The following is a 27,438-nucleotide window of genomic DNA, read 5'->3' as shown; positions in this document are numbered from 1 at the left end:
CTCCTCGTCCAACTCTTCCACAAGCTCTCCAATATCAGCATTGATGATCTGTCAGAGTTCAGTGAAGAACTGTACGCAAAGGAAGAAGTTGAAGATTGTGCTGAGGTTGTATTGATTGAAGCTACGAACAGTATATATAGGTGAGTAGCTGTAAACAACGCTTGTGTGACGAGGCAGTCACTCTCATGGCAGGTGAGGTATGACAGGCAGGAGCACCCCAAACCGTGACATGATCACACCTCCAGGCTGGTCAGCAGAGGGACTTTCCAAGGGCACCACTAACAAACCTTCAGGATCATAATCTAATTGATGTTGAATCACCTAGTGTCCTTGCCAAATCAACATTCACCCCATGAATGAGACAGATGATCGGGTATACCTTTGTCAATGTACCAATTTCCCTCGTCGTTGACCTGGTACATATCACATATCGACTCGGACATTGCGCAGACACGTGCTCATAGCCATACGTGGCGGGGATACCAGTACTTTCACAGCCGATGAGCTGGCGCTTGCACATGATCCCAAGACCGAGAAGATGCAATTGTCCGCCTACGATGGTGATAGCGAAGGTTCAACAAGCTCTACACCTTCTCTGACACTAGATGCCGCACTGGGAGACCAAGACCATGCCAACGCAGAAGATGGGGATGATCTAACGCTGACGACAATGCTCGCAATGTGCACAACTAGTCAAACAATGCCAGTGGCTCATTTGATGTACACGAGAACCCCCCTGACAGCAACCAAGACAGTTCAGGCAACAATAACAACAGGGATGATGACCTTGACCCTAATGATGTGCGCAACCTACTCTCGTACAGTCAAACGCACCGCTTCTATCGTCGCATTGGGCGGCTGGCGTGGCAAGAGTTCAGGGACATTATGGAAACCTTGTACACCATCCCAATACACGATGGCAAGACATACAGCAGGGCAGTGGGGCGGGCAGCCAATATACCCACAATGAAGATTGATTGCTGCGAAGCAGGTCACTTGGCGTTCAGGGCCAGTATGCTGAACTCAGGGGATGCAAGCATTGTCTTCGACCACGATACAAACTTAGAGCAGATTTTAACGACCCTACAGAGGAGGAGCGGCCCATTGCGCAATATAACCACATCAAGATTGGCCCACGGCTACTGCATCGATACAAGAATCGGGCAAGGGCATACGAACTGCAGCCCTACTACGGTGCATACACAAATGCCATGCCAGGGAGATGACAGAATGGACCGGCAGAAGGATTTTCAGGCGTCTCAAGGTCGACGGTTACCTACTTGAACCGCGGGAAATCGCTTGTCAGATGGCTCTGGATGAGGTCCTCCTTACCAACAAACGACAATGTAAGAGCCCTACACAAGGTCATGGCTGTATTTGTGTATGTTCTAAACCTCCGACCACATGTGCAGTTCACCAAGGCCAATACGATCCTTGCCATGATTGTTCCTGGTGGGTATAGCAACAGCACGCTTGATACGTTTCTGCAACCTCCGGTGGACGAATTCAGTGTCCTGTCTCATCCCACAGGCATCCCTGCGCTTGAAGCAACCAGATCAAAAGATCCAGTGTTCAGACTACGAGTGCACTTGATACTTGTTACAGGGGACAGTTGTTGGGTGGCCAAAGCCATGAGTACGAAAGAGCCTAGCAATGTGAAGTAGCCATGTCGGATGTGCGAGATGGAGGCCTCTAAGCCAGATGGTGTAAGTATTTATGACCTGACTCACACCAGTAACAATATCAACAAACCAGTGTTGCCCAGACGACTGGCAGATGACATTAACAAGAACCCTAACGGCAAGTACAGAGGGATAGCTCGGCGCAGCGTTCTTCGCAACCTTGACACCCTATACTGGCCAGAGAGCTTTCCTACTGATATCATGCATCTCATGGCATACAATATCACCAAAGACATCATCCAGCTCCTCTGGGGATGGAATTTGAGAGACTCAAACCAAGGAGTAAGGGACGGAGGTGCCTACCAAGTAAGCCTGGCAGGCAGGATACGCATTAACAATGCCCTCAGGGATGCGCGATACACAGTGCCAATACACGTAAGCCCTCCAATGCGTGCTGTGGGTGAAAAGACAACAACCACAAATTGGAAGACCGCAGAATTGAAAGCCTGGCTACTTGTCTGTGGGCCAGCACTGCTTTGCGGAGCAATACCATCAGCATACTGGGCAAAATTCAAGCTTCTCAGCAAGCTTTACGCACTCTTGTTCAACCGTACAATCCAGCCACACGATGTTACCACTATCTATAGTCTTGCCAGACAATTTGTACGGGAGTTTGAAGAGCTATACTACACAAATGCTCAGACTAAGCTCAACCACCCAGACACCGTCACGCGAGTCCAAGTGTGTACACTCCAATCCACTCGCTTCTCCTTGAAATCAGAAGCTTACTGTCCATCAAGCATGATACGTAGCCTGATTGATGGCATGCTAGACGGGGATAGGTTCACTGTTGTGATGCTGAAGCCTGACAAGTACAGAGTCACTGAGCCAGTGCGTCGTCTTGCACTGGAGTATCCTAAGTCAACTTCACCTTCCAACAACGAGATGTTCCAAACCTTGAGCTACTACGGTGTGTCTGCGCTCAACTGCGACAGTGCAGCCCTAGGGTTGATGTATTTGAAGTCTTGAGCTCCCCACTGGTGCTCTCCTAACACCAAAGAGCTTCTAACGCAGCAGCAACATCAACCGAGGCAACTGCTATGTCAGCTTCAAGTTCAGCAACAACTCACGGCTGCGATTCGGTACACTAGAGTATCTTGTCCGACTCAACAAGCGTTGGGACTTTGTTGGTTTCAGCCGCTTTCATCCCACGTCTAAATAGATTGTTTCTTTGTGTCTTGCTTGTTCCTTTGTTGCAGGTGTCTATATTAGTAACACCTCAATGCTCGTAGATAGCATCTAAGAACTCAAGTCATCTGAAGTTTACATCATAGGCCAAGAGACTTGGCCTACATATGGGAACAGATCACCAGCAACGAGGAAGACCGGCATAACAAGCTTCACACAAACGCCACCCATTATTGGATACCCATAAGCAACATCCACGGTATTGTTGGGCTTGTAACTATCAAGGTCTGGTCAGCGCGAAGAGGTTCAAAATCGGGGAATGTGTTTATTGTAGGCAAAGACGGCATATACTGTTGCGGTATTGGTTGGTCTGTACAAGGTCTGTCACGGTTCAGGGCGCTCTTGCCTGTCGAACCTCACCTGCCATGAGAGTGACTGCCACGTCACACTAGCGTTGTTTACAGCTACTCACCTATACATACTGTCCGTAGCTTCACCCAATACAACCTCAGTTTAATCCTGCAATTCGTCCCACATGCGTACGGATCACTCACGATCCCCGACAAGGTCTGACTGTATGCCCGACAGACTACCCTAGTCTCGTGTGTGACAGGTCACTGGCTTGAGGTCAGATATATATTCGTCATCTCCTAGCTAAATAGCAATTCAGCGCAGTCTTCCATCGACCCGATAGTCCTACGTTATTGTTTACCGTAGCTATCAGTATACCACAGCGGCCCACGCCGCAACATATGTGACCAACTCAACCGGTGCAGCCGTCCATGACACTGATGGGGGTGGAGAAAGATGGACCCTGCAGTTCAGATACTGTCGGACAGCGTGTAAAGTACGCGTGTGGGAAGATATTGACGGATTAAACTGACTATTCTACATGCTACGGAGTGGAGCTATACATAAGGAAATCTGTCACGGTTTGGGGTATGTCACGGTTAGGGTGCTCCTGCCTGTCCAACCTCACCTGCCATGAGAGTGACTGTGACGGTCTATGGAGTAAGGAGGCCATGTGTTCCATGTGTTTTGGTGCAGTGCCCTTGCCTGTTTCAACAAGTACCTCCTGCTCTTGATTGCACGAGACATACGTCATGTAAACAGGACTGTCGGGTGAGAGGCAACCAAAAAACAATGAACGAGAACAACACAATATACTAATTCAACTGCTTCGCGCAGTTCCCCCTGACTTACTGCAACAGATTCCCATAACAATGTTAATTGACAAGGTTGAACACACTGCCATAAGGGCAGTATTCCTACTAGCTATATACTGTACGATAGGGTACTGCTCGCTGACAAGCAGTCCGGTTTGATCCAATAGAACAGGGGTGTCGCTCGTGAACGAGCACGCACGTGTGTCTTGCTAGTTGATCAGCAGTCACGTGACCATCAGTCTGTTACCAAGCTCCAACAGATCAACCACCAGCGTCGTCTGCTTGCCCTTGAGTCACGAGGTTTTATGTCCATATGGCACAGGCGAAGAGAAGCCTTTCCACTTGCGTCATGCATTTGAATCCGCATGTGGACATCTCATGCCTCTAACCGTGCCTACCTACTCACTCAAAGAACAAGTCGTTGCAATCTATTGAACCCGACGAACCAGATTGGCATTAGGCGCACCTGCAGGATTCAATTATTGACATTGGTTGGTTTCATGTAAAATTAATCATGTAACGTAAAGCACCACCAAGCCGGCCAAACCGGGGAACCAGCCACTTTCTCTTGGCACGACCATCTTCACACTCAACACGATATGCCCCAACACTACGCGCATATCATAGAGAGAAGGCAGGATAATTCTTGCCCTTAAGCCTATCATGCAGGCGAATTATGGCAATCAAAGACTCCAAGCAACACGCATGAATTTGGATCTCAGTCAAAGCTTGTAAGCGACTCCTTTACTCGATCGCCTGTTACTGCCGAGGCTGGCTTCCCTCAGATTATCAAAGGTGGTAAACTGATACTGCACCGAAACGCGCCTCAAGCTGCCTGGATTTCTGAACTTGAAGAGCAATTAGCAGAAATGACCAAGAGAAGAGCGTGTAAACGAAAGCGAATTCAGCAAGGTGGCAAAATAGAGTATGGTGAGGTAGCAGCGCAGGGTGCTGCTGAGGCGTCTGTGGCAGCTCAGCCATCCAAGAAGACTCGGGGTGCAGGTGGTCTACGACTGGGCACAACGCTCGAAATGCTGGCACCTTGTTTGATAGTGACTAAGTCATGATTTTGTAACATGACATGGTCGTGTCAAGAGAAAGTGGTCGGTTCCCTTGTTTGGCCGGCTCGGTGGTGCTTTACGTTAGGGTTTTGAGTTATTTCAGACCATTAACCATATTGAGCTAGTAGGACAGGGGGCAAGGACGCGCGCTTTGACGCGGGTGAATAATAGGATAAAGGAAAACGGTGGCGAAAAGGGAATAATGATGCAGCGGGGAAGAGCACCGTGCCCCCCGCGTTACGTTAGTTGCTCTGCATCACTCTCAGGGGCCTTGCCCGTGTACCGACTAGGCTTAACATTAGCTCTTCTCGGTCGTTATCGTTTGCTCACCCGTTGCGATCTTACATCTGGGGTCTCGTAGTCAGTGTTGTGCACGTAGTCTTGAAACTGTGTATGCCAAATATTCTTGATCCCATCCTTGGTGGGTGAAGCGGTTCGGTGTGGACTGTATGATATAATAGTAGGATGCTGACGGGCCAAAGATCAGTTATTGAGGTTTCCTGTCCCACTTCGCAGACGCCCATTCTGCTCCTGTCGTGATTATTTTGATGCATTAGATTTCTCACCCGCGTTCGAGGTCTGCTCTTCAGCGCCTCGCAATTTTCCCGTGAGTTGTTGAGGTCCGTTTCTTGTGCTTAATCATTTGCGCTTCATCGGTTTTTCCTGCTTTTATGTGCCGTTGTGCTTGTTACCCCTCTTTTATGCCTAGGTGTGTGTGCTCGTTCAGCGCCGTTAACATTGAATACCCAGCTCTTGGATGACTGCGCATTGCAAAGATAGCCAGAAGCAGAAATTCAGACAGGCCAAGACTTTGAGCTTTAGTGTTTTGAGTTCGTTAATTCATAAGAAACCCATAATTGATCATGTCCTTGAAGACTTGCCGTATCGATCTGCACATTCTTGCATACTCAACTTCAAGGTCTTCTGCAAGTCTTCATCGTCCTCATCCTCTAACGATGATCCACATCCCTTGCCCTTGTTCTGATGGTGTACTTCTAAAAGGCTCTGCTTCTTGATGTACACCATCACGATCTCTTCTTCTATCTTCTCTTCTGCAGTCTTCGCCCCCTGCTGTCCCTTTTGTTCTGCTTCGAACTCACTTCGCAAGGTGCCCGCGAGATGCCCTGGATCATACGCAGGAGGTTGCTGACGGTCGATCATCCTACCAGTTATAGCTGCCGCCCTCTCCGATATCGCTTCAAATTCTCTTCTTTCCCGCTTCAGTTCCTCATCGAATTCCTCATCGTCTTCATGGTAAAGATCCAGATTTGAGTCCCTTCCACGGATGCTTGCGCGTTGATGAGCTTCGGCTGCGCTGGTCGCCTGCATCGCCAGTGATTCCTGAATCGCTAGTTTCATATCGGCATCCTCTTGTTCGTCTTCGCGAGACGTGACCTCAACCGCTGTTGATGACATTCCAGGTGCCGCGTTGGCAGTACGCAGAGGAGATAGTGAATCACCATTGGCGAGCGCGGCATTGCGGAGATCTTGAACCTCAGCATCTGCACTGTTGACAGATTGAGCGGATCTCACAGTATATTCACCGTTTTGTCGGTCTTTTGTAACTTTTAAATCCGCCTTTTGCTGCCTTTCCCGGGCTTCTCGCTCCATCTTATCAGGCTTGCCCTTTTTCTTTAGATCTTTCTGGATCTGCTTCCACCGGACAATGACATCTTGCTTTTCTGCATCAGAGCTCTGCAGCCAATCCTCGTACCCTTGAGCTGCCCTAGACGCAATGACGTAATTCTGCACATCACTGCCAAACAACTTCTGCATTTCCTTGTTGACTCCTTGCATCGTATGACTCAAAATACCAAGACAGGCCGCGCCCGGCTTGACTAGGAACCCTCCGACCCCTTTGCCGACTCCTTTGATGAAGCCGCTGGCGCCCTTTTCCCGGGCGCCTTTCCAAGGCTGAGTGACCAAGCCAGTTATGCCATCGTAGAAGCCAAAGCCAAACTCTCTTCCCACTGCCTTGACGCCTGACCTGAAATCGGTCACCCTTTCCTGAGGACGCATGGTGTCATCTCCCCAAAGCTTAGGGATATTGTGCATCCCTCTTGTGAGGTTCACAGAGATATCCACAGGTCCTTGAACGATTGCCTTTACAAAACGCCCAGCCCCTTTGCTCATGTGTACGCCAGTGGGGCGCAGCATATCGGGGTCTTTGCTGGGACTGAATTCATGACGACTGCGGGAACGACTTAGGCTATCGTCGTCTTGTTTGGGACTCATATAGCCTTGCGATGGACCAGATACAGAGGTTCGACCGACCATCGAAGTGGGGGTGGACCGACCAGAGAGGTTTGGGGGACTCTGAACATGAGCAAGAGAGTTCTCTGTGTTCAAGGTCGTTTCACTCTGTCCAAGCGAAGTCAGTGAAGCTGAGTTTTTCCCTATGTATGAGGCCTTGCTTTTACTCGCGACTTTTGACAACGAAGCTTGGGACTGCTGTCGGCTGCGCCCAACCGGAATCTGCACAGCTCTCCAGGTCTCAGAGGGAACATCGGCCAGCCCCATCATCATGCCGCCGACCGCCCCCAAAAATGCGGTAAACCCACCAGATATTGGATCCCAGGGACCTTCGTCGATATAATGCTCTTGCGGTCTAAAGAGCTTCAAGTCCTGGAAATCCAATAGATTTGCATTCGCTAAAGTACAGGCAGCAAAAGCGCTTAACCTGACCTTTGTGCGTTTGATACGCCACACACTAGCTCGAGATGGTGCAAGGGTGCAACGGAGTCGGTCAGGCTCGAGAAACTGATGGACCGACTGAGCACCCATGTCGCAGCCTTGCTCCGCCGCGATTTTGCTGGCCAATTCTTTGGCACGTTCCAGACTTTCGGGTCTTAGACAAAAGTTGATAGCATCGACTAATTTGTCTGCTGTAAGTCGTTTGTGCGGGATCGGATCGGGGCCTGCGCCTGCTCGCGCGACCATAGCGCCCCAGAAAAGCTGGTCCCCAAAGAAAGGAACGACGACAGTCGGCCGGCCTGCGGTGAGGCCTGCTGCCGTGGTTCCTGCACCACCATGGTGGACGACGCACGAGACTTGCTTGAAGAGCCAGTCATGTGGTACGTTGCCTAGCATAAAAACGCCATTGGGAATACGTAGCTCATCTGCACCCATGCCACCCCAGCCTTTAGAGAGGAGTACACGCTGACCAGTCTTCCTCGCGGCCTCGAAAACAAGTTCTGTCATCGCATTTGGATTGTCTAGAACAATGCTCCCAAACCCTATGTAGACAGGAGGTGGACCGCTTTTGAGAAATGCCAGTAAGTCCGGAACAGGGGAGTAGTTAGACGCCAAGTTGAGAAAGTAGAATCCGGAGATGGATATATGTGAGCCCCAGTCTGTCGGTTTAGGTATCAGGGCCGGTGACCAGCAGTAGGTGTGAGGAATCTTGAGACGCTGGAGCATCCCTGGGCCCCAGATCCTACTTACGGGGTCTAGATTTAAACACTTTGCGCGAAACCGATTAATAATATCACCTAGGACCTGCCACGAGAGAATTTCGATCATGGCGTAGCTGATGTAATTAGTGAGTTGAGGATCGGCATTCGAGGATTGAATGTTAGCCAGGGGATGGGGGAAGGCCTGCGTAGGAGAATACGGCATAGTGAACATGATATGAAGCGGAATGCCTAGCTTTTCTGCGCAATGAATATGAGCGAAACTTGGAGGATTGGCGATTATGCAGTCGGCAACGAAGTGTTTTGCCGTAGGCTTGGTACCCCTGTTATTCCTGATGGGCTCATGAGGGTTATCATCGGTTCTGTCATCGGCTTGGTAACATGATCGCCAGCAGCCTTGAATGTACTCAGCAACATCTTTTCTTCGCTGGCCGACGTCTCCACTTGCTACACTGCGAAATCCCGGCCTGAGGCCGGGATTCTTGACCATGAAGGCCATGAGCCGGGTTGGGTCGCCGCCAATGCTAAAGAACTCTAGGCCATTCTCCTGGGCAAAGTCTTTGAATGTGGGGTGAGTTGCGAGACGTACGCGATGACCGTAGGTATCTTTCAAGACCTTCCCTAAGGCAACGAAGGGTTGGACATCTCCGCGAGAGCCCACGACCTGGATGACGATGTTCAGGCGCGGAGGTGGGGAAACTCCCCCCGAGCTTCCTAGAGATGGAGGAATAAATGCGGGAGCAGGTGGGCGACTATCTTGGGCATCCTGGATGTGTTGATCTAAAGCAGGAGTAAAGATCTGGGATAAACGGCAGTTGAAGTGGTTAATGCGGATGTTGACACGACCATCGTCGTTGACACTGGCACTGGTGTCCGTGCCGTTCTTCTCGTCGCGGATCTCGCCATATATCTCACCGTAGGCAGGAAGAGGCACATCGTCCTCGGCCAGCTCTTGATCGGTGAGGTCAATCTCGTGGAGGAAGGGATTGGGTGTCGTGGGATTGGTGGGATCGGTGTTGGCAGCAGTGGTAGCTTGTGCTTGTTGCGCTACGATCTCAGGGACAGGTAGGCCCATTCTAGAAAGAGGTCGGAGGAGAGAGGCAGGCTGAGTTCTGTTTGGGTTAGTAAGCTGAGAGTCAAGGCTGGTGCCTAGCGATACTAAGACAACTTCGGTTCAGCAATCAATTTATCAAACTTACATCTTGAATTTCAATCTCTGATTGTAACAGGTTCAACAGGTTCAGATTGCTCAGTCACCGCATCAGTATTATTTGAGGCGAATGGTTGAGTGAGATGACGCGACTGCAGCTCGACTCGAAGCATGCCTGAATTAACCAGTAGGCTATGAGCAAGACCGATGTCTGATAAGAGGAGCCAAGAGCTCGGATTAGGACTGGAAGGGAAGGGAGCAACAACAATAATAATAATGACTTGGGTTGAATAAAGTCAGGTCAGAAACAGCTTGTGGCGCAGGGGCTAGTCTTATCCGGTCCTGGTATTGTGCTTTGAGCGCTAAACTTGTTGCGTTTCCACCAATCAGATATTGCTTATGTAAATTCGAAGCCCCCGCACTAAAAGTCGCTAGTGACCAGACCCATTTATTAGTGGTGAGAGTTACCCTTTACAATTACCTCGGGTTTTCCATCGTCTATATCACATCCTGCCCAGAATTGAATCTGCTGTCATTGTCGTTGCAGGATGGATAAATGAGCTCCAGCATCCCTTTACCAACACCAGCCACCACCAATCTTTTAGGCGTCGGTATAACTAGTGAACCGCCAGCAACCCTCAGGGAAGGCCTTTAGCTAACTCGGCAGCTACAGCCACGTCGTCTTCGGCTGTTGTGTTCAGCTCAGCCTCAAGAGCCAAGCCTGACGTGTTCAAAGAGCGCTCGAGTTGAGAACAAAAAAAAGCACAATTCGGAGATACTGGGCAGTTCGTGAGATGAAGGAGTCGGACATCCATTAATGTACTAGGCGATTTCATTATCCTTAGTACCCAAGCGACAATCACCGAGCACGATTAGATTTGAAGTGAAGGTTGGAAGATATGAATAGACGGCAGGGAACTACTCAGACGATCACAACGACCGACGACGATTCAATTGACCAAGTTAGCATCCTCTGATTGAGTTAGAAGCCATCCTTGCAACAAATCTGCTGGTGGTAGTGCTATGGATATCGATTCTAGACCCTGATCTCCATACTGAAAGAAGCGCGAAATGACAATCGAGCTGATTCGCTTCTTTGTAAACGCGTCTTGAACACCAAAATAGATGTCAAGAATGAGTCAAGATATGATTCGTGTTTCTCATCATGCATTGAAATAGCAACCTCATCAACCACAGTCCAGGTAAAACTGATTTAGTAGTTCTGATTCGTCTGTGTCTTAGTCTTTTGTAGCATACTTTAGTGGAGGTACGACGCTGACGGAGGCTGAAGACCCCGAGGGGTGAGACTCCTAATGCACATTGGTTCGTGTATTGGCGGTTATTGATATTATTGACAACCCTCAAAACCGCCTGTCCGCACGCTTAGACATCCAGGTAAACGCGCCAGATCAGGAATAATGTAAGATATTCTTTTCAGCACGTGCTATTCGAGCTGCCATCCTAGACAGCTATTTCGTAATAACGAGATGTTACTTTACGAACTAGGGCGCCTAGTGAGTGAGTGTCGAGAGCTGTCCGTTTTGAGCAATATCAACGGTTTTTGGCAAACTATCATTGTTTTCTTTTAGACTCTTAGATCTGACCTGTAGTGCCCCTGTGAAGCGCTCTCCTCCTCAATCATTCCTTCCTGTCTCGACACTCTGCCTTTGTATTGACACAGTCTTAAACCAACACGTAACCACAAGAGAAGCACGATTGAGTTATCGCCAAAGCGTTTGCACCACATCGAAGTTGTCTTCATTACTCAACCGTCATACTGTTATTGTTCACGAATTGGTCTTGATCATGATCTTCACGGCACCAGATTTCCTTCCTACCCTACCGGCTCCTCTCCCGCTCCAAGAAACTATTGGAGACTTTTGTTTGACAGCAAATCTTGCTAAGACGGCCGGGTCTGACTCTGTAGACAAACGGCCTCCCTTTGTTGAGGCAGCGATCGATCGAGCATGGACTGCGGATGAGATTGGTGTTCGCGTTGCTCAGGTTGCAGCAGCCTTGTTTGCTTCATGGAGGCTTGTTCCTGGACAAGAGTGGAACAAAGTAGTCGCCATCTTAGCTTCTAACAGCGTAAGTATCCTCGACGCTTTAGCTCGTGAAAGCAATCTGAGTAATTTCTAGGTTGACACCCTGATTCTTTCATGGGCCATCCACCGTATTGGCGGTGGCTGCCTCATGTTGCAACCAACGAGTTCGGCTGATGAGATCGCCGAGCATCTTGATCGTATACCTCCATTCGCCATGTTCGTGTCACAGGATCTGCTTCCTCTGGGTGAAGAAGCGGTTCGACGAAGCTCCAATTCCTCAAAACTTCCAGTCTACAGGCTTTCTGTGCCTGACCGTTCTCCGCCAGCAGCGGCGGTCGAATCAGACCTGGGCCTTGCCAAAATCCCTACGCTTGATGACTTGCTCGCAGCTGCCAAGGAATTGCTCCCAATGCACAAGACTCCTTTGGCTGCCGACGAGGCGACTCGACGCGTCGCGTATTACTGTACCACGAGCGGCACTTCTGGTTTCCAGGTAACACCACATAAACGTCCACGTATTGTATTAGGCTAACCAGTTTTTTCTTGTGATTATGTAGCGGATTGTGGCAATCACACACAAGAATATGATTGCTAGCATCTTGCAGGCTACATCATTCTACAAAGCTACTAGAGAGAGAGGCTCGGAGGTAACTCTGGGTTTCTTACCGTTCAACCACATCTACGGTCTATTGATCACTCATTCTCTGATGTACTACGGCGACAGCCTCATCGTCCATCGGGGCTTTAACCTCATGGAGATCCTGACCTCCATCGTCAAATATCGCATCAACACTCTTTATCTGGTGAGTTTGTCAGATGAGAGCGTTTGAAAATCCCTGCTCTGCCTAATGCAAGCTTATGAATCTAGGTGCCGCCTATAATCAATGCACTATCGCGGAATGCATCTATCTTGGATCGATTTGACCTAAGCTCGGTCAACTCCATCGTATCCGGTGGTGGACCCCTTAATAAAGAGGCTTTTACAAAAATGCAGGCCGCACGACCCAACTGGCGAATTCTTAGCGGCTGGGGTATGCCTTTCGCAAGCTTAGTTGGAGCAACGATCTAACACTCAATTAGGTCAAACTGAAAGTTGTGGTATCGGATCTCTGTCACATCCCAGCGACATCTTCCCGGGTTCGAGTGGTGTCCTCCTTCCGGATGTTCGAATTCGACTGAGGGACGACTCTGGCCGTGAGGTTGAGAAGCTTGAGGAAATGGGCGAGATCGAAATTGCCTCTCCTAGCGTCCTGCGTGGGTACATTGACCATGCTAACGATGCACTTCTCCCGTCCGCAGGTGATGAAGAACTCTGGTGGCCAACAGGAGACGTTGGTCTCTTCCGCGTGAGCCCTAGTGGTGAGACGCATCTATTTGTCGTAGACCGCATCCGCGACATGATAAAGGTCAAGGTAAGTGAGAGCACGAAGAAAAAGCGTGAATCCATGCATCCAGGTTCATGCTTTCTGACAACTTACCGTGTAGGGCAACCAAGTCGCTCCAGGCCAGATTGAGGCACACTTGAGCAAACATGCTGCCGTCGCCGAGACAGCAGTCGTCGGCGTCCCTGACGAGGTAGCCGGTGAGCGAGCTTTAGCCTTCATAGTCCGGGAGCCATCGTATGCATCTAGCACAAATGAGTCTGATCTTAGAAAGACAATTCGGGATTACAACGACCTCGCGTTGCCCGAGGTATGCCGTCTGCAGGACCGCATCATCTTCATCGATCAGATCCCCAAGAGTGCCAGCGGTAAAGTACTCAAAGGAGAACTGAGGAAGAAATTAACTGCATCGGCCCCCTGAAGGCACAGCTTGACAGAAGAATTACTAAAGTTTATGCATGGTCAATGTTCGCAAACAGTCTAAGTTCTTGAGCCGTGAAACATAAAGTCTGAACCATTCTACAGTTCTCTTCCCAAAGCATGAGAAATATGTGAAATAGGAACTTTGTAGGCGAAGCAGGTCTCGTGGTCCACACGAGTGCACCAAGGCCCGACAACGCGTGGAAGCCTCGTAGCATACATTGAACGTAAATGATTCCAGGTGATCCTACGAACGAATTACCAAGCCTCAACTAAGCGGCGGACAGCAGAAGGGCGCTGGCTGACTCCGTCGCATGCACTACAAGGTGCGATGCTTTTATGCGCACTGGCCTTGTAATTTGAAGGGATGATTATTGCTATGGGGGGTTCTTTGCATCTCGCTGCTCGCCTGCGTCGACAGGATCAAGCAGCTCACCAAGGAAACTTATTTGCAAGTCCAGAGGTCGTTATGTCAACTTTTCGTGCTGCAAAAATTGCTTTCACTTGTAACGACTGCATCAGCTCGCAGCGTCGTCGTGTGCAGCCGCCTTAAGGCGACCAGGGATCAAAGATACGAGAAGATACAAAAACATAAAAACAGAGTCTTATCCACTGAAATTGGGTACACGTGTACTGAGTACCCGAACATGCGGGGTGACAACAACAGCAGCGCACTGAGCTTCTTCTCCCGCGTTTTCCATCCGTCGACCGCGTGCCTGCGCAAGGCAGGTCCACCGTAAGCTGCCTAGGCCGAATTCATGCACAGACCAGGCGAGCCTGTTAATTACCAATGAGATCACCCACGCTGCAGGCCATTGGTTGTTTTCCGGCTTACTCAATTTGAGCTCACTGCATATAACCAATAACGTATTACAATAATTTTACTTTCATAAACCCTAGCTGAAGCCGCGCTAAGCCACAGGTAACAGATGATCAGCATTGCCAAAATATTTGCAATGATGCGCGCGATCTGTTAGTGTTCACGGTCTTGTTACATATTTTTTGCTCTTCAAGACTTCAAGTGGAGGTGATTCCGATCGAGGAGTCAGGGTCGCAACACCTTACCCACGCCTTTCCCAACGTCCACGAAGATGCGCGGGCAGTGTGCACGCGTGGTTGAAGATGTCTTTGGGCCCGTAGTTCAGGGCTGCCTGGACGACTTCGACTTTACATTGCTCTTTGAAGAAACGTTTCTCTTCGTAGTCCCCGCCTCATGTCTGCTTCTGCTGGCACTTGCATGGCGGATGCCTGAGCTCATTCGCGCCAATGGCATCGTGCGTGCATCTCTGCTCGGGTTTTTCAAGACGGTACGTTTTTTCGCATCAAGATGCAAATCATATCAGCCCCTGTCACTTTAGATTCTCAAACCTTACGACTCGGTGATAGATCATTTACCCTCTTATCTTCATTTCGCAAGTGGCCTTCCTTGCCTTCGTTTGCATGAACAATGCAGCCAACACGCGGGCGACGATTCCCGTCACTGCAATCGGGCTGGTCGCCATCATCGTCATGGGTGCCCTATCTTACTTGGAACATCGCAGATCCCCTCGCCCCTCGTCACTCCTCACGCTATATCTCCTCGCCGCTGCACCAATGAACGTCGCTCGCTGCCGCACTCTTTGGCACATGCCAAGCTCGAATAGTGTCGTTCTAACATTTACCGCTACTGTCTGCCTTATGGGTATCGCTCTCGGACTCGAATTGGCACCAAAGGATGCATTCGTTATGGAAGAAATGGGAAAGACATCGCCCGAAGAGAGGCGTGGCATCGTGGAACGTGCGCTGCTCACTTGGATTGTGCCAGTTTTTGCATATGGCTACCGGAATACATTCACATCCAAAACCTTGCCGGCGGTAGACAAGAAGTTGACTACGTGCAGACTGAACGAAAGAGACATACACAGTACGAATCTCCGCATTTATATAGAAGAGTGTGGAAGCAAGCTAAATAGTTTGCGCAGATCTTGACCAATCGCTGTTCTACAGTCTTCTCAAACTTCACTGGAGAAAGCTGCTCAGCCCTGTAATACCGCGCGCTTGTTTTCTGGGGTTGACTCTAGCACAGCCATTCCTTGTGAGGACATCCACGGCGTGGATCTCAGAGTCTACGGAGTCTCAGTCCTCTCAGATAGGAGGATCGCTGATCGGTGCCTATGTCTTGGTCTACCTTGGCCTGGCAGTCAGTCGTTCCCTGGCCCCTTGATTAGACGGTTCGTCCTTTCTAACTCTGGTTTGGCAGGTTACCAACACGCTCTATCGCCAGAAGGCCGTCCGAGCGGCCACCTCGATACGAGCCACCCTTACAGACTACATATTCCAACGCCTTTCACATTTGGACTCGGCAATGGAGCTTGCAGGCTCAGCTACAACTTTGGTGAGCGCGGATATTGAGCGCATTCAATTTGGCATTCGCGAAGTCCACGAAATATGGGCAAACACAATATCGGCAGCAATATCATTATTCCTGATTGAAGATGCCATTGGTGTTTCAATGGTACCTGCGCTTGGTGTTTCGATTGGTAAGATACTAGCCCTCTGGTTTGGAAAACGACATGCTGATCTGATGATGCAACAGTAAGCATGGCTGCTGTGTTGCTTGTAGCGCTTCGTGGCAGCCAAGCCCAGAAACAATGGTTTGAAGCTACTGAAATTCGTGTCGCCCAAGTCGTCAAGATCCTCGCCGATTTCAAGAGTATCAAAATGATGGGCTACACAGCGGGCCTTCTTGACAGTCTCGGCGCAGCGAGGCTTCTCGAAGTGCAACGTTCCCAGAAGTTTCGCGCGTTCGTGATTGTGGTAGCCACGTTAGCACAAGCTGCCACTGCGCTGGTCCCAGCTTTTGGATTCGTCACATACATACTGTTGCGCAGATTCGGTGATGACGAGATCTTGGACGCCAGTCGTGCCTTTGGGACATTGACGCTCTTCACTATTTTGAGTTCGAGTATAGGGCGGTTGGTCGATGGAGTGTTCGGAACAGTAACTGCTGTCGGTTGCATTTCGCGCATACAAGAGGTGTGCTCTAAACACTACAGGCTAGACCCGCGTCGAAATAACGATTTAGCGAAGGCTTCGCGATCAAGTGTTGCCATGAATAACGCCAGCGCGAGGTACGACAAGGAAGGCAGTGACATCATCGAGGAAATCAGCTTTGCTATCAAGCCTGGCTCAATCGTTCATATCAAGGGTCCGATGGCATCAGGAAAGTCCACGCTTTTGAAAATGATACTTGGAGAAGTGCGCTACTGTACCGGGGAGATAGTTGTCGGAGATAACATCATCGGCTATTGTGATCAGAAACCTTGGTTGGATCATTCCAGCATCCGGGATAATATAACTGGACCTGCGCCGTTTGATCCAGAGTGGTACGCAGAGACGATTCGCATATGTGCGCTGGAACTTGACTTGAAGAACATTCCGCGAGGAGACGCCTGTCTCTGTTTTGGAAACGGGACAACTTTGAGCGGGGGCCAAAAGGCTCGAATTGTTGGTAACATCTCGGCTATTTGATCGAGCAGCCTGCTAACGATGATGCAGTGTTTGGCTCGTGCCATCTATGCACGACCGCGAATCCTTGTCCTCGACGATTGTCTGAGCGGATTAGACGCTAATACGGAGCATGCCATCCTCGAGAATCTCGTCGGCGCGCACGGCTTTCTTCGAGAGCATTCTATCACTACTTTTTTGGTCTCGGCTTCACGTACGTCCAGCCGCTTTGCTCGCCAGAGTACTATCGCCACTGACATAACAATAGGAAAGCCTTTGCCCAGTAACATTGCAACACTTTCGCTGGGACCCGAAGGACCCCTGCTGTCTGAGAGCGCGTCAAACCAACCGCACGTCGCAGTCCCATTGCCCAATGAATCGGAAAGTATGCTCATAACAAGCTCCCTGGCACTCAGTGAAAACGACGAAGAGAAAGAAGCGCAATTGTTGATTGAAGCGCACGGTGACGGCGAGGGAGCGTTTCAAAGGGGAGGAGAATTTGCTCTTTATGCTATGTTCTTGCGGATTGCCGGACGACGGGGATTGATGGTTTTTGTCTTCCTGCTTTGCATATTCGTGGTAGGAATTGCTTACCCACGTAAGTCTCCATTTATTACGATATTGTGAACCGCTCAGGAAGCTTACTGACATCGATATGGTAGATATTTACATCCAATCTTGGGTCATGCAAAGTCCGGCAGAGCAGCATAACACCGTTGGTGCTATCACGGGCATTTACTTGGGTTTGAGCTTTTTGGCGTTATGCGCGTTCTCTGCAGCCTGCACTCATTTCACATTGGGAGTCGCGCCACGCATTTCTATTCAATTTCATGCATCGCTGGCCAAGGCACTGCTCTGGTATGTTCCCCTTGACTCTTCTCATCGTCCGGATCGTGCTGACAGCCTCTCTTCTTGTTCTAGTGCCCCTCTTTCCTTTCTCGCCACAACGGACAGAGGCTCCATAACCAACAGGTATATCACCACATATGTATCAAGCCGTGAATTTATTATCACTGACGTTTTTTTTTACCAGATTTGCACAAGATCTTGCCATTATAGATCAAGAGGTTCCTATGGCCCTTATCGGCACAGTGCTCACCGTTTTGCTGCTGCTTTCCCAATGCGTCACTCTGATCATTGGATCGCACTTTGCTGGAATCGCTATCCCGATTCTGTTGATACTGGTGTATTGGATTCAGTCCCTGTACCTGCCGACGTCTTATCAGTTGCGCTTGCTGGACCTGGAGGCCAAAGCCCCTATAGTATCACTGTTTGTTCGATCTATCGAAGGTCTCGCAACTATACGGACTTTCGGGTGGATGAAAAAAACACAGATGCAGTCAAGGAAACACATCATTGCATCTCAAGGACCATTCTATCTTCTGGCAACCGCACAGATCATGCTCGCTCTCGTCCTCGACCTCGTTACTGCAGCACTGGCAATTATCATCATATCGATCTCAGTCCAAACACGTGACCCGAGCAGTGGACTGGCGCTGTTCAGCATAGTGGGGCTAGGTACCTCTACCAAGATCTTGATCGCGCAGTGGACAGAGCTGGAAACTTCTCTTAGTGCTATGAGGCGCATCAACGACTTCGCGCATAATACTCCTCGCGATATTGCGTCCTATAGGAGCTTAATGCCACCCAAGGACTGGCCGAGCAAAGGCGAGATCAACTTTTGCGATGTTTCGCTTGCATATAGGTTAGTCTTCTGATACTGCTTGCAGTGTGAGGCAGAGTATGAGCTAATGTATTCCGACTGGATAGTGAATTTTTGCCTCCTGTCATATCTAATCTGACACTCAAGATCGAGCCAGGGTGGAAGGTTGGAATCTGCGGGCGCACTGGCAGGTATGTGATTGATCCCCGCTGCTGCTGTTTCCTTTCGTTCTAGTTACTGACGATTGCGATCTAGTGGAAAAAGCACACTCATCGCTTCTATCCTCGGTCTCGTCCATATGAAGCAAGGTTCCATCATCATAGACGATATAGATATCTCTCTCCTGGAATCAGACTCAATGCGTTCGAGCATGACAGTGGTCCCACAAAATGGCGTAATACTGCGCGCCAACGTACGGACGAATCTTGCTTTAGGTGCCGCAAAAGCTCCTACCGACGAAAGGATGGTCGAGGTCCTGAAGGAGTATGGACTCTACGATAGGTTTCACGAGCGAGAAGGTCTCGATACGCTTGTCGTTGATGATCTTTTTTCCTACGCAGAGCAGCAGATTTTCTACATCGTGCGAGCACTGCTTCAAAAAAGCCATTTAATTTTGCTTGACGAACCTACAAGCAGGTAAGCCCAGATCTACTGAAGACGCGTTATTCCGCATCTTAGCAAGAAAGCTAACCTTCCACTTTTCTTCAGGGCCGACAGTAGCACTCAGGAAATTATAGATTCTGCTGTCTTGAACGGGTTCGAGGGTTCAACGGTTCTCTATATTGCGCATCGTCTCGAGATTCTCTCACAGTTTGACCGGGTCATGGTCATGGATCAAGGCCGGATCGCTGAGTTTGGCGACCCGCGCACATTGCTCCAGAATCCTGACTCGCTTTTTGCTAGTACCTTCAGCAAAGCAAATTCGCAGATCAGCAGCCTCAACGCAACGTAGACGCTGCATCGTATATCAGACCGACCCAGGCTCGACGCGGTTCAAAGGCTTGAAGGGACGGACTTCGCTTTAAGCATGTGAGAACTAAACAAAACGTTTGCTCGCTCAGGGCGTTATTGTACATAGACTTCGGGCGTTGTGCCTCTCGTCCACTACATAGACTAAGACTGCTAGACTGCGACGTCCTTGAATCTGCTCTTAACACTTTGGTGGGATCTATGCACTACTTGAGACACAATTCTTACGACCTCAGGTATCATGTACCGTTGCTGTTCTGTTATTTTAAGGCACGCCCGCCGAAATGTAAGGAACAGTTCAAGTCTCTGGCGGCAGGGCTCCGCACCAGCCAGTCATAGTCAGCACTTACGTGATCACCACGCATTCGGAACACTGTTTGTTGTTTCCACTGGGCTGATCGATTGTCTGTTACATTCATTGTCACTTTGCACTGTGAGGCTCTCTTGCTCTCATGAGGGTTGCAGGGTAGTCCGATGGTAACACAGGATTAATCAAATGGAGTCCGTTTTGCTCTAGTTTCAAACATTTATATTGTGACGCGCCATTTGTAATATTCCAACCTGCTGAAATGGCGAGTGGACAAAGACTTATTGCAATAATACAACATTACATCCTTATCTTCTTGCATGTATGTATGTTCAAAGTGTACCCTGTCGAATGGGTCTGCATAACGTATGTATCAAGGTACAGTAATGTGGGGTTGAGTTACATTTGCCGCTCATCTTTTATGAAAAAAGATCAAAGACTGCATACGTTATGGCTTCATTTTAGACAAATAGTCGTTATGTAGATTCGTGAAACTTCGGCGGCCATCGGAACATGTCACTGTTAGGGTGCTCCTGCCTGTCGAACCTCACCTGCCAGGAGAGTGACTGCCACGTCACACTAGCGTTGTTTACAGCTACTCACCTATACGCACTGTTCGTAGCTTCACCCAGTAAAACCTCAGTTCAATCCTTCAATATTTCCGCACATGCGTACTGACTACTCACGGTTCACCCTGATAGAACATTTATGGTCGTCGTAATTTGAGACGGGTTGTAAAACACAAAACGGTCACATCCTTTTTGAAAGAGTAGCGCTTGAGCAAAACAGATAAATGAAGCCCATGAACATTATAATGTCTAGAGATTATGCTGGATGAAAGATTTGATTCAGGTAAAGAGTGTTGCGGCGACAGAAAGCGTCTACAAGTATACGTTATACGTCCCGTGCTTTGCAATGTATATCAACTTATCCCATATCACTCGTGTAACTTGTTTACGTTGAGGATTTATTACATATCGGCTGGTGATCTTCTAGAGATATAGTATTGTTAGTAATATAAGACTTACGTATCCCAAAAACCCAAGGTTTGCCGATCGCTCCAATATGATGAACTCTAGGATTGTCGTGAGTTTAAGGGCTACCTTGACTTGATAGAGGGAAAGTGGCCGGGATGGCACATGCATAAGCCTCTTCAATTTCTAAGCCATTTTTTGTTCATCCACTTCAACGATGCTGCCATTATCGTAGTTGTAATAAGACCCATGCTGCAAGAAGTGACCTGTCCTTCCCATCCAAGCTGTATGTTATCATAGCAGTCAGGCGCACCCGTTAGTAAATTGATCTAACCATATCGGTAACATGACATCGATAGAGGGTAGTGGCAGGGCCGGATCTCATATTGCGGTTGACGAGAGATCGCAGACTGCGGTTGCAGGCCGGCATAATCGAAAACAGTCAAGATCTATGTGGACATAGTCTAGCAGTTCTACAAGAAGGATCCAGTGCGTTTATGAAAAGACGCAGCTAAGTTGCAACACAAGACATTTGCGCCGTCGAAGTAGAAGTATCCGATGAGATCCGGACTAGTAATAATTTGCTTGCAGGCAACGCGGAGGGAGGTAGTGTCGCTACCACCACAACCTTAAACGTCAAATTGGACCTGCCTTCCGTCTTCTGCATGTCTGGCTCGTCAAAATCTTGGAAAGCTATGTTGCCCGTCTTCCAACACAGAACAAAGTCTTCGGAGATCTTCTTTGCAAGCCACTTGCCATTCTTCAGTTCAGACCAAGCAAGCTCGGTGGTACCATCGCTGCGCTTTTGGCCATGTGTCCAAAGGCCTCAAGAATAGAAGTAGGTGAGCTATCGTCGGGGAGCGTGGATAGTACGCATGGCAGAGATATTGAAAGATTGAACTGAGGTTGGACTGGGTGAAGCTACAAGCAGTATGTATAGATGAGTAGCTGTAAACAACGCTGGTGTGACGTGGCAGTCACCCTCATGGCAGGTGAGGTACGACAGGCAGGAGTCACCCTAAACCGTGACACACACCCCAGCTAGCGTATACTCAAAGGCAGAGAGTCGATGACAGCTGATCAGTATCGGCTCAATGCATGTAGATAGCGTCGAGGTTGTCGCCATCAGCCTGACGCAGGCCATTCAGGCGCTCAGTGATATCGACGAGGCCGAGTTGACGGACGAATTCTATGAACTTCTGCTTCCGTAGTATCTTTGTGAGTCCATCAGCAGTCATACGATCGGTAGGAACCCATTGAACATCGATACGTGAGGTAGTGACCTCCTGTCGTATCCATAGTTGGTGGATATCAACGTGTTTGACCTTTGTGTGAAGCTTGTAATGCTGCTTAATGGCAGTACCGACGGTCAGTTGATTATCACACCAGATGGTAGGCGTGTGAGCAAGCGTGAGATTGATGCTAGTGAAGAATCGCATCCACTCCTCCATCTGTGAGGCAGCGAAGGAGAGGAAAGCAGCTCAGATTCCGTAGTAGATTTTGTGACTGTACGTTGGACTGTTGACTTCCAGTCAATCATGAGTCCACCAAATTTGAACGCGTACCCCTGAGAGCTTCGGCGAGTCTCAGGCTCGTCAGAGTACAAGGCGCCAGAGGATCCAAAGAAGAGAGGGTCGCAGTATGTTGGATCATCAGAGAGATATTCAGCCATATCCTGCGTGCTGGCAGAGGCTCACGGGCTACCTGTTTATATTCCCTACGAACCTTGAGGCTCAGCCATCAAGGATTCGTCTAATGTCGTCTCATTTGGCCTCAGACTGCGCCAATTTATCCTGTGTTCGATTGCCTGCCTACAGTGACCTCACAGAGGCCCTGTTATATGGAGTGTTTCAGCTACAGAAGAAAATAAGGAAAACGAGACTTACCAGGATCTGGTGTCGAAAATAGTGCATGCCTGAACCTTTGCGCTTTGGCGGCAATGGCGGGGAAGACATAGAACAGAAGACACAACATTGAACCGGCTCCCTTTAGTCCACCAGTCTTATTCTACATCAAGTCACTGCAACGGAAACCGTCTGCCGCCACCGCCTAATGAGCGAATACGTCTTTGCGAGATGCATGCCTCAATTGACACGGCGGATGCGGCCGTTCAATCCTAAAATCTTCTCACAGAAGATCCAAACTGGAAAATGTACACACCACAGGCACAACACGGCTATCCTCTGTAGAGGAGGTTGCATGTCGAGAGATCTCGTGCAACTCTGAGAAATCCGCACCGATGGCCCAGTTGTACTCCCTCTCCTGTTCAACAGTAAGCCACGCCAAGGTAACTTGTAAAGAAGAACCATGCAGATACCTTTTCCACTCGACGGATCAGGTCACGAATGCTCCACACAGAGCGATCGTAAAGAGCGATGATCGGATTCATCCAGGGCATGTGCGAAGCAAACGGATCATTGGAATCGAGTGATCCTTGCTCGCTCTCCATAGCATGTTTGAATTGCTCCTGGAAACCGTCTGGTGTATCCACTCAGAGCATCATACAGTGACCAGGCTTCCAGCGGCTGAAGACGGTCATCTCAGACCAAGTATAACCCGCGCCAGCCAGTGGAGTGCTGTGTGCGATCTTGACAAGGCATCGAAACCATGTCACTGAGGACATCCTTAGCGCACGGCACGATCATCACTATATGTGAACGCACAGTAGCCTGTCGTCTGATCTGCTTCATTGTAGCTCTATCTGCTCCCAAAGTATCTGTGACGGTTAATGGAGCAAAGAGGCCATGTGTGCCACGTGTGTTGGTACAGCGCTCTTGCCCATTTCAACAAGCACCTCCTGCTCTTGACTGCACGAGATATACGTCATATAAACAGACTCTGATGACTGCCGAGTGAGAGGCAATCACAGAACAACAAAACAACACAATATACTGATTTTACTGCTTCGCGCGGTTCCACCCCTGACTCACTACCTTGCGCTGTTCCACCTTCATTTATTGCATATACTGCAACAGTATCCGTTGCATCGATCAGCCATATCCGTGCAAACCATTCGAGGGACGTTGAGACATCGCAGCAGCTTCTTACGATCTGCTTCATGTTGTGGGTAGGCGCTTCTAGGGAGGAATCTGAGGGGCTAAATACTTAGCTTGCTCGTACAGTGGATGTAGAGGTTTACTTGTAACAGGAGAGCTGTTGCGCTTTGCCCTAGTAACGTCCAGACGCTAACCAACCACAAGAATTGAACGTAGGGTGTACCATCTGATATCCTAGCTTCAATTGCTCAGACGATCACTGTCCTGTAGACGCTGTCTGCTTTTAGGATTTGTTTTTACTGCAGGCCGCAATCAGAACAGACGGCTGTCGTACTTACACGACAATTTCAGCACACGAGCAAGAACCATTGCAGTTGCAAGCAAGGGTCAGTTGTTCGGAAGGTAGACACTACCACAATAGGTGGTTGCTCCTGACCGTTCTGTTGGTGTGCACTACCGTATTTGTACTTAGCGCTGTTTACTTAGTCTGGCTCAGCCAACTGACACGTCGATAACCCTTACACTCAACATCAGTCACTCTAGCTGCTGTTTGTGATCCGCCAGTCAAACTAGACCGTGTGCACGACTTTAAGGAGAGCGTGAAAGCTTGAGTGAATACGGACACTGTGGTAGTCAAAGCAAACAGAGGATAACTGCAACGTGCTTCTCGAAGCCTTTTATGACCAATGCACCGTTCACTGGGGGTCTGCTGAGCGCCACAACAGACGGGCAGCCATCATTCGTTCAGCGCGGCCTCCTGCCTGCAACTGCACCAGCCTGCAGCTGTTTTGGCCCCCAATCACCCAACCCAGCGATAGGCGCGCGCTGGCAAGGCTGTGTGGGAATGGAAGACAAGCCTTACCGGCTGCGCTGCGCCCACAGCTCAACCGCCTGCTCCTACCATCCCTCACGCTCACAGACACTCGCGCCTCATGCGATCACGCCCTGCTGCTCCTAGACCTCCATGTGCTCAGGCGCGACGAACGCTGCCTCCTCCGTCCGGTTCAGCCAAGCGCGCACGCTTGTTCGTCTAGCGCGCCCGTTGACCTGTCTACCACGGCCATTGCCCGCGCGCCAACGCGCTACCCATGGCTCAGCGCCGGCTCGACGCTGCAGCGTACACGGTGGGATGGATATGCGCGCTGCCCGTCGAGCTGGCGGCGGCGCAGGTGATGCTCGACGAGGAGCATCTGCCTCACGTCGGCGTCAGCTCAACCCAGTACACGCTGGGCCGCATAGGTAGTCACAACGTCGTCCTGGCATGCCTGCCGGCCGGCCAGATGGGCATCGGCGCTGCTGCGTTCAGCGCAGGGCAAGCCATGTCCAACTTCCCGTCAATCCGCTTCGGGCTTATGGTGGGCGTCGGCGGCGGAGCCCCGAGCGCGGAGGCAGATGTGCGACTGGGAGATGTCGCGGTCAGCCAGCCGGTCCGACAGCACGGCGGAGTGGTGCAGTACGACTTTGGCAAAACGGGACCGGGCGGACGCATGACGCATACCGGATCGCTGAACGCGCCGCCCAAGGTTCTGCTCCACGCTGTCACTCAGCTAAGGGCATACCGCTACCAGGACAGCCAGGACAGAGGTTCTCTTGTAATGCATCTGTCGGCCTTTGATCAACACCCATACTTCAGCCGCGAGAAAGCTGGGCCTGACGTTCTGTTCAAGGCGACCTACCATCACAACGGCGGAGCGACATGTGAGCGGTGCAGCAAGGACAGTGTAGTACATCGGACGGCTCGAAGAGCTGACGAGGCAGTGAGCATCCACTATGGCACGATAGCCTCTGGCAACCAGGTGATTAAGGACGGAGCCACGCGAGACCGGCTAAGCGAAGAACTGGGCGGGGTGCTGTGCTTCGAGATGGAAGCGGCAGGCCTGATGAACGACTTCCCATGCCTGGTAGTGCGAGGCATATGCGACTACGCCGACTCGCACAAGAACAAAGCGTGGCAGCCGTATGCGGCAGCAACGGCAGCAGCGTGTGCGAAAGCGATCTTATCACTCGTTTCCGCGGCAGAGGTGGTGAAGACTGTAGCAGTGGGCAAAGCTTACGAGTACCGCGTCCCCTTCAACCTCAAGGACGTGCCTGCGGGGAAGTTTGCAGAGCGGCCGAGAGACACGGAAGCGCTAGAGCGAGCGCTTCTGCCGCAAGAGAAGGTGAAGAAAAGGCGGTTGCTGGCAGCCTACGGACTGGGCGGCGTGGGCAAGACACAGCTGGCGGCCAACTTTGCGCGGCGACACCAGAACAGCTTCTCGTCGGTGTTGTGGCTAGATGGGAGCAGCGGGAGCAGCCTCAAGCAGAGCTTTGCGGCGTTTGCGAGCCGCATCCCAGCTGGACAGATCCCCGAGGCCAGTAGGCTGTATGCCGCTAATCGGGGAGGCGACATCGATGCGGTGTTGAGGGACGTGCTAGGCTGGCTGAGCATAGCGGACAACAGCGGCTGGCTGCTGGTGGTCGACAACGTCGACCGAGACGACCGACGGTGCGAAGAAGACGCGGAGGCATACAACGTAGAAGAGTACCTGCCGGAAGCTGACCATGGATCGGTGCTGATCACGACCCGTCTTCGGCATTTGGGCCAGCTTGGAGAGCAGTGGGAGGTGAAAAAGGTGGACAAGAAGCAGGCGCAGGCTATCTTCAAGACGTGGTACGGGAAAGGCGTGGGTGAGCATCTTGGAGTGTAGCTACAAGCGGTAAAGCAACGCTAACGCCATAACAGATCAGGAGGGCGACGAACTGCTGGGACTGCTTGATGGGCTGCCGTTGGCCTTGGCGCAGGCTGCTGCGTACATGAATGAGACAGGCACAGGCTTTGACACCTATACTCGACTGTACAGAGAGCAATGGCGAGAGCTGATGGAGCCATACGACGGCAGACAGATACCGCTGCGGAGCTACGCGAACGGCAGCGTCGCGACAACCTGGACGATATCGTACACGGCTGTCCGGAGAAAGAATGAGGCGGCAGCGAACCTGCTGCTTCTGTGGGCGCATCTGGACAACAGTAGCTTGTGGCATGGACTGCTCGCCGCTGCGTCGCACAAGTCGGCTGTGGTTGCAGAGCAAACAGCGGCATGGCTTGGAGAGATGGCGCGCAGCGAGGTGGAATTCACTAAGGCCATTGGCACGCTCCGGAGCTACTCTCTGGTGGAGGAGGCGGGGGACCAGACAGGCCATTCTACGCACCCGGTGGTGCACCAGTGGGCGCTGCACGTGCAAGACGACAAGCAACGGACCGTGCTGTCGCGGCTGGCAGTTGTGCTTGTTGGGCTCGCGGTGCCAATGAATGACGAGAAAAAGTACTGGGAGACGCAAGCGCGACTTCTTCTGCATGCAGAGCGGTGCGAGAAGAACGTAGTGAGAAAGGACATAACGGACCAGGGAGCCGAGGATGGAGCTAGCGAACAGAAAGAGGGTGAGCACATATTGCTGTGGGCAGTCTGCAACCTAGGTGATCTTTACATCGACCAGGGAAAGCTGGACAAGGCAGAGAACATGTACACGCAGGCGCTAGAAGGAAGGTGGAAGGCTCTGGGAGCAGAGCACACGTCGACGCTTGACTCTGTTCACTGCCTTGCTATTCTCTACAGGGA

At 50.4% G+C, this 27,438-nt stretch overlaps 6 protein-coding genes across 6 annotated transcripts in view; 5 read left to right on the top strand and 1 right to left on the bottom strand.

Annotated features, from left to right (window-relative positions):
• Positions 1-1,883: 1,883 nt before the first annotated feature.
• Positions 1,884-2,651, top strand: BU25DRAFT_417631 (uncharacterized protein; the record flags this gene model as incomplete). Its single annotated transcript, XM_033707820.1, has 1 exon — positions 1,884-2,651. The coding sequence occupies one exon, from the start codon at positions 1,884-1,886 to the stop codon at positions 2,649-2,651; it is 768 nt and encodes a 255-aa protein (XP_033567301.1).
• A 1,816-nt stretch (positions 2,652-4,467) lies between these two features.
• BU25DRAFT_406365 (uncharacterized protein) lies at positions 4,468-5,066 on the top strand. Its single transcript, XM_033705256.1, has one exon. It carries the CDS (start codon positions 4,846-4,848, stop codon positions 5,041-5,043), a length of 198 nt encoding a protein of 65 aa, XP_033567300.1. The 5' UTR covers positions 4,468-4,845; the 3' UTR covers positions 5,044-5,066.
• Positions 5,067-5,898: 832 nt separating this feature from the next.
• Positions 5,899-9,872, bottom strand: BU25DRAFT_383165 (glycosyltransferase family 1 protein; the record flags this gene model as incomplete). Its single annotated transcript, XM_033704268.1, has 2 exons — positions 9,650-9,872; positions 5,899-9,562 (listed from the first exon to the last, which is right to left on the bottom strand). The coding sequence occupies exon 2, from the start codon at positions 9,523-9,525 to the stop codon at positions 5,899-5,901; it is 3,627 nt and encodes a 1,208-aa protein (XP_033567299.1). The 5' UTR covers positions 9,526-9,562; positions 9,650-9,872.
• A 1,534-nt stretch (positions 9,873-11,406) lies between these two features.
• On the top strand, positions 11,407-13,448 carry BU25DRAFT_471348 (putative AMP dependent ligase/synthetase; the record flags this gene model as incomplete). The annotated part of the gene is made up of 6 exons (XM_033710816.1): positions 11,407-11,688; positions 11,740-12,138; positions 12,203-12,448; positions 12,514-12,676; positions 12,726-13,057; positions 13,131-13,448. 6 exons carry the CDS (start codon positions 11,407-11,409, stop codon positions 13,446-13,448), a joined length of 1,740 nt encoding a protein of 579 aa, XP_033567298.1.
• Positions 13,449-14,353: 905 nt separating this feature from the next.
• On the top strand, positions 14,354-19,720 carry BU25DRAFT_471337 (uncharacterized protein). The gene is made up of 13 exons (XM_033710815.1): positions 14,354-14,754; positions 14,834-15,350; positions 15,409-15,626; positions 15,687-15,966; positions 16,023-16,933; positions 16,985-17,147; positions 17,202-17,531; positions 17,596-17,791; positions 17,855-17,905; positions 17,967-18,638; positions 18,704-18,787; positions 18,852-19,232; positions 19,305-19,720. Exons 1-13 carry the CDS (start codon positions 14,539-14,541, stop codon positions 19,546-19,548), a joined length of 4,263 nt encoding a protein of 1,420 aa, XP_033567297.1. The 5' UTR covers positions 14,354-14,538; the 3' UTR covers positions 19,549-19,720.
• A 4,904-nt stretch (positions 19,721-24,624) lies between these two features.
• The window catches only part of BU25DRAFT_487441 (uncharacterized protein), a 4,930-nt gene continuing 2,116 nt past the window's right edge, over positions 24,625-27,438 (top strand). Inside the window, exons 1-3 of the mRNA XM_033711280.1 lie at positions 24,625-25,540; positions 25,601-26,509; positions 26,565-27,438. Coding sequence (XP_033567296.1) covers positions 24,931-25,540; positions 25,601-26,509; positions 26,565-27,438 — 2,393 coding nt within the window. The 5' untranslated portion in view covers positions 24,625-24,930. The remainder of the gene's footprint in view (positions 25,541-25,600; positions 26,510-26,564) is intronic.

This window comes from Macroventuria anomochaeta, assembly GCF_010093625.1.
Source record: "Macroventuria anomochaeta strain CBS 525.71 unplaced genomic scaffold BU25scaffold_2, whole genome shotgun sequence".
NCBI lineage: Eukaryota > Fungi > Ascomycota > Dothideomycetes > Pleosporales > Didymellaceae > Macroventuria > Macroventuria anomochaeta.
This window is presented reverse-complemented; position numbering and strand designations above follow the sequence as displayed.